Genomic DNA, 9,044 nt, shown 5'->3' on the forward strand with positions numbered 1-9,044 from the left:
TCCCATTTTAAACTTCAAAATGTTTCATATATTGATTGTCTTTTTTTTTAAACAAACATTCATCACCAGAAAAGCCACTGAGAGAGAAATAACAGTTCTGACTGTGCAGATAAACAGGCTGCTCTCCCCCATAATAAGCCAAGCGCTTCTCAAACTGCAGGTTGACGCCCACTGGCGGGTTGTGGGCGGGGTTGTGACGCGTCACGTGGTGACACCTGAATGTAGCTGATGTATGCTACTATAATGCCCGTGAATTTCACATTTGTACGTGTCCCTGTCCTCATGCCCCTCCCCCTTGTTTCCGCAGCCTATCGCAGCGTGCTGAGCAGCCCCATTTCAGCGGTGAGGGACAGCCTGATCAACCAGTGCGCCCAGATCCTGGCCTGCTACCGCAAGAACTGCGCCAGCCCCTCCTCCGCAGGACAGGTACGGAGCACACGGGACTGTACCATTTCACAGAAGTTTGGCGGGGGAGTCTCTCTTCACCACTGGTCAGCAGTTTTGACAGACAGAGCACATGCGTGTAATGTACCATTTTGTAGACACCCCCCACACCCTGTATGAAAGAGTGATGACAAGGAGTGGGGAAATTTGTCGGGTTTCAGCATTTGCTGCATTTGGCATGATACGTTTTTTCAAAAAAAACTGTTACATATATTAAAGGAGTGGTGGTGGGGAATTAATTCATTTTAAATGCAGGATTTGTATTGTCCAGAACCGCCAGCGTTGACTTGCTTTCAGTGGGTACGTTCCACAAACTATAATGGGACAGTGTTCACGGTCACCCCGGGCCACGCCCCTCCAGCTGTGTTAACACTCTGCCTCTCCCCCACCCCGGGCCACGCCCCTCCAGCTGTGTTAACACTCTGCCTCTCCCCCACCCCCACCCCCCCACCCCGGGCCCCGCCCCTGCAGCTGATCCTCCCCGAGTGCATGAAGCTGCTCCCGGTCTACCTGAACTGCGTCCTGAAGACGGACGTGCTGCAGCCCCGGGCCGAGGCCTCCCTGGACGACCGCGCCTTCCTGCGCCAGCTGGTCGGCTGCGTGGACGTGGCCGAGAGCCACGCCCTCTTCTACCCCCGCCTCCTGCCCCTGGTGAGGGCCCGCCCCTCTCCCCACTAGTGTGTGTGTGTGTGTAAACTGCAGGACCGACGTCCTCCATTACGGCTCTGCTGAACTCAGCGCTGCTGTGGGAAGCGCTACATTTTTAATGCGGCGTAATGCAGCTGCGCAGGGCTCCATTGCCCCGGCGGAGTACAGTACGTGCAGTCCCTGCGGTTGTGTGTCAGTGCCGGTAGCACAATTCCCTCACAAATTCCCACTCATTGTCTGCGGCTAAATGACTGCAGGGCCGGGTGATTAATTACTTTGTGGATTTAGCCTTTAATGCTACGCGCGGGGCCTTGTGTCCTGATGACACTCCGTTTACCCCTGCCCATCCGTCTGCCTTTCTTTTCATGTGTTCTCTCTCTCCTTTTCGTTTTTCCTTCCCTTCATCCCTCTGTCTCCTTCTGTCGCCTCTCCCCGCTTTCCCACATCTTTTCTTCTCAACCCTCCCTTTCTGCATTTCCATTTTCTCTGTACCTCTCCCCCTTCTCTCGCTTTTTCTCCTTCTCTTCATCCCTCTCTCTCCTCCTGTCGCCTCTCCCTGCTTTCCCCATCTCTTATTCACGTCTTTCCCTCTCCACCCTCCCTCTCTGCCTTCCCCTTTTCTCTGCCCCCCCTTCTCTCTCTTTCTCTGTATTTCTACTTCTCTTCATCCCTTTCTCTCCTTCTGTCACCTCTCCCTGCTTTCCCCATCTCTTCTTCACATCTTTTCATCTCCACTCTCCCTCTCTGCCTTTCCTATTTCTCTGTCTCCCCCCCACCCCCCCCGCAGCAAAAGCTGGACGTCGAGAGCGAGGCGTTGCCGGTGGCGATCCGGGCCTCGGAGGAGCGTCTCTCGAAGGGCGGGGTCTACCTGCTGGAGAACGGCCTGCACCTCTTCCTGTGGGTGGGGGCCGCCGCGCCCCCGGAGCTGCTCCAGGGCATCTTCGGCGCGCCCGCCTTCGGCCAGATCGACCCCTCGATGGTGAGGCCCGTCGTCCCGTGCAGAGGGGGGCCAGGGCTGCCCAATCCAGATTCATAGCGCGTTTTCTGGAAATGTTTACTGGATTGTACGTACGATATAATAATACTCAATTTAATGTACGTCTCTTTCTCTCCCCTCCCCTCAGACGTCGTTGCCGATTTTAGATAATCCTTTCTCGAAGAGGTTGCGAGACGTCATCGAGTCTTTTCGAGAGCAGCGGTCGCGATACATGAAGGTATGAATCCTTCCTGCCCTCTCTGTAAAAGTCCCCCATCGCCCGTATCTGGAATACATTCAGCTGCCCCCTTTATCCAGAGCGACTTACAGAGCTTACAGTTTAAGTGTGCAGTCCATTTGTACTCTAGGATGTGTACTGAAGCAAATCAGGTCAAGTACTCTGCTCATAAGTACAACTTGCAGTGTCCCACCTGGGAGTCGAACCTGCAGCTTCTGAGTCACAAGCACAGTTCTCTACACATTATACTACTCAGCTGCCCATCTGCATGGAAAGAGCCTGCAATTTAACCCTTTGAAGAGTAGGTTTTGAAATTTTTTTTTTCTGGAATTCTAAGGCATTGTTCTAGAACTGCAGTACCTACCAGTTGTGATTGGTACATCAGTATTAGAATGTTCAGTAAAAGAATATTCTAATCACATGCTGTATTTGTGATCTTCTATCTTAAAGAGTTATACCCTTAAAGACCCCTTCCACTCAAAAACATGTTTTTTTAATGGTTAACTCTTAGAAGCATGACTTTCACTAAACAGATTGATTTTTATGTAGAATATATCACTGGAATGCCTTCACATCCTTACACTGTAGATGGAGAGCTTCTCTGTACTTCCCTGCCATCTGAGATGTAAACAGGTGTGACAGAAAGATGGCTAGTTAGTGAAATTGATGTGACTGTCGGTGTGTTGAACATGACAGATTATACTGTTTCGGGGTGCAATCCTGAGGTAGGAACTTTGCTCCACTCTTTACCAAAGGAGCCCATTCTGAAACAAAAGTGGGTGGAATTTGTTTATAAAAATCGCGTGGATGTACCTGACAGCATCGAGGGTATCTGTGATTGTAGGGCACATTTTGCAGATGACTGCTTCCAGAACCTCATGCAGAAGTCAATGGGTTTCGAAAAGAAATAGATTTTGATTCCAGATGCCATGCCTACTATATATCCCAGGACAACAGCAGCGAGTGTTACTGATTTGCATATTCATAAATTCTGGCATTCTCAATGAGGGTAATGTAGAGATGTTACAAAGCCATTTTCAGTAGTTTATTGAATATCATTGGTGGAAAAACCATATTAAACAAATTATTATTCAATGTATAATATTTTTTAAGCTTTAAAAATACATCTGGAGGGGCACTTTGAAGCCCAATGACCATGAAATTAGAAGCCAGCGTCTAACAATAACATTGTCTTAAGCTATTGTTTTTATGGATTCAGGGAGCAGCGCTATGACCCATATACCACTGTAATGCTTAGACACTTTAATGCAGAAACGCTGTCTGGATTGGTAGAACTACTAGAGATAACAAAACAAATAACAAGACAGTCCCCCCTCCCAAAGGAGGGCAGACACTGACACCCCAAGTTGATTATTATCATATTTTATAATCCAAAACAAGGATCAAGGGCCGTCAAAACTGGGATGTGACAACTAGAACTGCAGCACTGGTAGCCAGTGTGGCCACTGAATTTTCTCTGTCAAAGTGGATATGTTTTCAGAATGTCACATTCAGTAACTGCACATTACATGCCACATTAAATAAGCAATTGTATTTATTTGTGCGGAAAACAAATGCGTTACCTGCCCAGCATTGTAGTTGTTTTTTGGCTGAAATGGGAAGCAAAAAACCTGCCTTTAAACCAATAGTTGTTCTCTAGCTGTTTTCTTTTTTTTCCCCTTTACATCACAAAAATAGACAGCGTTATTCCCATAGCCACAGATTGTTTGGAGTCGTGGATAGCCTACTCTTTGTTCTCTGTGCCAGCACTTGTTTTGCTTGCACACGCTCCTAGAAATTTGAAAATGCGAGTATAAAACATAATTCAGGAGCACTGGTGCGAGTGGACATTTTCCGTGAGAAAATTGTTGTTGACAAGCAATTTTATACCAGAAAATGTATTATGGTACATGCAACCAATTATAATGTTTATCTACTAACCAGGGTTGAAAATTAAGCTTGTCCACGCAACGAATAGTTTATATTTCTAGTGAGATTTCTTGGGTCACAATTGAAGGGAATCTGTTTTGTTACATGCAACGTGACTGAAGATCATAATCAACGGTGAGAAATTCTTCCTAAAAAGACCCCCTCCAATCCAAAACTTTTTTAATGGTTATCTCTTGGAAGCATGACTTTGACGATACAGATAGATTTTTGTCATCAGTGTCTTTTTTTATCCACATACTTCCCGGAGGTCAGAGTTGTAAACATGCACGTATGAGCAAAATTTGTGATGTCACAAATATGTCTAACCTATCATGGTCCATATTGCCAAGATAAGCAAATTACAGGAAAGCGATGTGGTAAACTGAAACCGTAGCTCATAGAAAGCTGACTAGGCAGTGACATTGTGACAGTTGGAGTGTTGACTGTGCCGACTGTGCAGTTTTAGGATCCAATGTGCGATGTTCCAATTTGGAGAGGTCTGGTGCCATTTGGAGGGGTTTTGGGGCCACTTTTGCTAAAACGCGTCAAATTTTACTGCTTCATTCAATCAACTCCAAATTTGTTCCTGGTGCTGTAAGTGCTGTATGGTATGACTGGGAAAAAATCTGGTTTTATCCAGTATCAGTAGTAATCACTACAGAATTAAGAAAGCATAAAACTATTTTTGGATTTCTTTGTTGTTTTTCAGAATAAATACATCCTGTATTTTTACTGAGTGAGGCTCTTGTTAGGATCAGGGGGATTTGGTCATTTTGGTACAGATGTTCTCTTTATTTCAAGCTTGGAACCGTGTCTGTACTGCATGTAGTTCTGGAGATGATGGGGTTTATTTAAGACAGGGGGGAGCGTTGTGAAACAGCCCCGGGTTTTGAGTGCGTTTTACGGGGTGAGGGATGGAGAGAGAGGCTGGCCGCTGAGTGGCCCCGGCGTCCCCGACGCGCAGCGGAGTCTGCTCCCGGTGATTCATTCGCCGAGCCGCTGATGCAATCCGGCTGCCTGACGACAGCGGGACGCCGGCGGCTGATGCGTCCCGTGACGCCCCAAACCCCCCCCCCCTCGCCTGTGACGCGCTCCCCTCCCCCCCGCCTGTGACGAGCGCCCTCCGTCTGCGTCAGCCGTTCCGTGACGACCAGGCTCCCGCACGACGGCTCTGACGACATCATTTCTCGCCTCTCAAGTCAACGCTGACTTGTCTTTTTGTAAATATAAGCATTAAGAAGTACAATGAAACCATGGACCATATATAAATGTGGTATATTTATAATATAATTATAATACGTTATAATTCATAGTAATGATGATTATTGACATGTTAGATTGTCCACCAGTGTCTATTGATATATTTCATTGGTTGTAAAGTCTGTTAATCTAATTGATGTCCCTCAGGCTATGACAGACTGAGATATACTGGGCCATTAGCAGGTTTTTTCTGTGTAAGGTTTGTGACTGAGTTGTTAATGATGTCAATAGGAGCATTGGCAAAGTGTGAGAGCATTGTTGCTGTTGTGTGTGCCCGTGTGTGTATGCGTGTGTGAGAGAGTGTGTGTGTGTGTGCGTGCTCCTGTGCGTGTGCATATGTGTAACCCCGTGTGTCTCTCTGCAGCTGATGGTGGTGAAACAGGAGGACAGGATGGAGGCGGTCTTCAAGCAGTTCCTGGTGGAGGACAAGAGCAGCAACGGCGGGGCGTCCTACGTGGACTTCCTGTGTCACATGCACAAGGAGATCCGGCAGCTGCTGAGCTAGGATACGACCCCCGCCCCCCCGCCACCCCGCCAAAACCCCAGCTCACTTCCCCTCACCCCCAGCCCACAACCAACCACAGACTGGCCTGTCCTTGGGACTCAATGTGAATGACCTCTTCCAGTCCCCTGAATGACCTCTTTCCCCTCCCTTCTCTGCTTCTCATTTCCAATCCCTCTGAAGGACAGAAAGATGGAGCTCTCCTGAATGGACAGATATCTTTATCCTGCCAGGATCCTTATCCAGTTTCTTTTGGGGGGGTTTTTTTTTTTCTCTCCACTCTGTGAAGCCAGGCATCAGTCTCAAACAATCCAAACGCCTGCTGTATGTAGCCGTGTAAGTGTGTATGCACTGCGTGCGTGCGTTCGCGTGTGCTTGAAAGTGTACGCGTGAACGTCGCACTCTGTGGTGGTGCTGTAGTCCACTGTTCACAAATCCAGGTTGAGAGTATCCCCGTTCTGTTCCTGACTACAAAAGGAGCAGGTCAAGGGTCATTGGTGGAGAAGGGAGCACGGGGAAAGGTGGTTAAGGTTGGGCAAGTATATAAGCAGCACGTGTTGGACGAGACTGAATTCCGATACTTATTGTAACCAGTGTTCTTTCAAAAACACTAGCACTGGATGAATGAACGAATGAACAAACGGATGAACGAGTGAATGAATGAATGAGTAAATTTATGAATGATTGAACCTCCCTTCCCTCTATCCAACCCCATGTCTAAGACACTGGTATCCTTGATTGGAAGTGCTTGAATTTTTGTACAAATGGTGAAAAATGACTTTAGACCTAACAAATATTAAAAGTGATAAACCAAAAAAGTGATTTATTCCATTTTTATACTTCTGCCGTGTTCTCACCCTCCATCCCTTCTCTCTCTCCCTTTGTCTATTCAGCTTCACTTACTCTGTCTGTCTATCTTAGAATCCTCTGTATTTTCTTTTTTTTGTTGCAGTGCAACATGCTCGTAAGCATAAAGGATATCGGAATAACCCTCATTCAGTGATTAAAACCGTGTGGAAGTGTTGCTATTCAAACAATGTGTAAATACACTGCATGCATGAATGAAGCACTTACAGTAGTATGCTTTAGGATAAAGAGTTTCAGCACAATCGTATCATAAAGGGATAGTTCACTTTGTGGAGTTTTTTATGCTGTTCAAGTTTAGTGTATGTTTCCGAGAGGTTTTTGTGTGCAGTGAAGGAGATTTTAGATACACAGGTTTCTGAAGATCTGCTGGCTTAATTATAGCTGGCATAGGGGCTTTCACCCCTGTTTAAAGCAAATAAAATGCTCTTAATCTAATTCCTAAGCAGCTTGTGCTGAGGCATTGTGTCTCCGGATGCTGTATGTATGAACACAGTCATTTCTATGTATTCACAGTGTATTATTGTGCTGGTACTTGTTTATTTGAGAACGGCAGCCTCTGGATTCATACGCCTCAGGAAATAGTTCCGCCCTAAAATAAGATCAAACATAGTTCTTTGAAAGATTACCAGGTAATTATAAAATAACTTCAGGGGGGCATGATGTCGCAGCACAAAATGCTTTGGAGTTATTGAAGTGTATTTCCTTTCTTTGAACCACAAAACTCACAAAAGTCCCTACACCAGCCATTATGCCATTAAGTCCCAGGTTGTCAGAAAACTCACACTCCTTCACACACACAAAACTGTCTGGGCCAAACAATAACATACACCAAAACTGGAATGGGGAAACTCCAAAAAGTGAACCATCATTTCTAAGTTTTCACAGACTGCACAGTCCATTTGGACATTTTCAGACTACTAAACGGGATAATGAAAGGTGTTTTACTTTTGAATTGTAATAACCTTGCGATGTGATTGCTGTTGAATCACAAAATGGCAGGACCGAAACGGCTCATTTACATTTGTGAATGTCAGCCACAGTGGCATATTTGCCCGGACATTTAAAGTTGATTGCCAATATAGTAGCATAACTTTCAATCTCGCTCGTTCTTCTTAACGTTTCGGTTGAGTGGACGGACTGTGCTGCAGTACGGCTCATGCATACTTAGCTGGTATTCAGGTGAAGCATCTCTCTGGTTTGCTCGAAGTAGTCATCCCCAAAAAATGTATAATTTTTTTTAATGTATCATTTTTTTAGCAACACTATTGTCTCGCTGTACAGTACTGTTACTACAGTATTCGGTTAAAAGCCGTGTTAAACAAGCGTGGCATCGTTAAATGTGTTAATAAAATGTACCTGCGGTTTATGAAATAGATTTTCTTTACTCAGATTTGTTTGTTCCGCTGTTATTTTTTACACAGACTTTTATCATTAATGATATTTTGCTAGGATAAATTTGTTCAAGACTAATGCTATTCTTTCAAATGGGTTGCACTGATGTTACTGATGTGCAAATGAGCGATAAGAAACTAGCTGGGAAGCCGTGTTCTGTGCATCCTGAAGTTTCCTGTTCGATCTGGCTGTTTGAGCACAATAGATACAGGCCTACGCATCGCTTGTGGGGGTGAGGTGGGGGTGGTCTGGCCTGGGAATACCCTGCAGCAGCAGCAGCAGCAGCAGCAGCAGCAGCAGCGCAGTCGATGAGAAGCTGGAGGGATCATCGCTACAGGGGGTTTTGTAAGGGTGCTTTGGGGAGGCGGGTAGTGCTGGTCTGCCCCGCCCCACTGAATTAAGACATATTCTTTTGTGGATATGTGATTCTATCCCAGTTGTGCCGATTACCCCTGGCTTTGGTTAGTGAACGAGCCCTTCTTTTTGTGTGTGTGTGTGTGTGTGTGTGTATATATATATATATATATATATTTCTTTTTTTCTTTTTTTTTGTGAGGTATAGTACTGTGCCCCTTGTGATTTTATATTTAATTTAATATGTCCTGGCTGGCTATAGATTTAGAGAGTTGTGATGTGGTTTGAATAACGTTAATCCTGCAATCAGTTAGAATGAAGCAGTCGTATAAACAACCTGATTTTTACTAGTTGAATGCTTTTGGCCTTTTCTGCAAACTAACGATACTTTCTAATCGAGGAGGGACATGGCTCTGCTGGATGATGGCACTTTA

General features: G+C 45.6%; 1 protein-coding gene across 4 annotated transcripts in view; it reads left to right on the plus strand.

Annotated features, from left to right (window-relative positions):
- Positions 1–8,751, plus strand: part of sec24c (SEC24 homolog C, COPII coat complex component) — a 35,098-nt gene extending 26,347 nt beyond the window's left edge. For 3 of the 4 annotated variants that reach the window (XM_064321008.1, XM_064321009.1, XM_064321010.1), the window contains 5 exons: positions 308–426; positions 916–1,095; positions 1,880–2,071; positions 2,217–2,306; positions 5,860–8,751. In XM_064321008.1, coding sequence (XP_064177078.1) covers positions 308–426; positions 916–1,095; positions 1,880–2,071; positions 2,217–2,306; positions 5,860–6,000 — 722 coding nt within the window. In that variant the 3' untranslated portion in view covers positions 6,001–8,751. The remainder of the gene's footprint in view (positions 1–307; positions 427–915; positions 1,096–1,879; positions 2,072–2,216; positions 2,307–5,859) is intronic. The other variant, XM_064321011.1, reaches the window with a different exon arrangement.
- Positions 8,752–9,044: the final 293 nt, after the last annotated feature.

Source organism: Anguilla rostrata, chromosome 2 (assembly GCF_018555375.3).
Source record: "Anguilla rostrata isolate EN2019 chromosome 2, ASM1855537v3, whole genome shotgun sequence".
Classification (NCBI taxonomy): domain Eukaryota; kingdom Metazoa; phylum Chordata; class Actinopteri; order Anguilliformes; family Anguillidae; genus Anguilla; species Anguilla rostrata.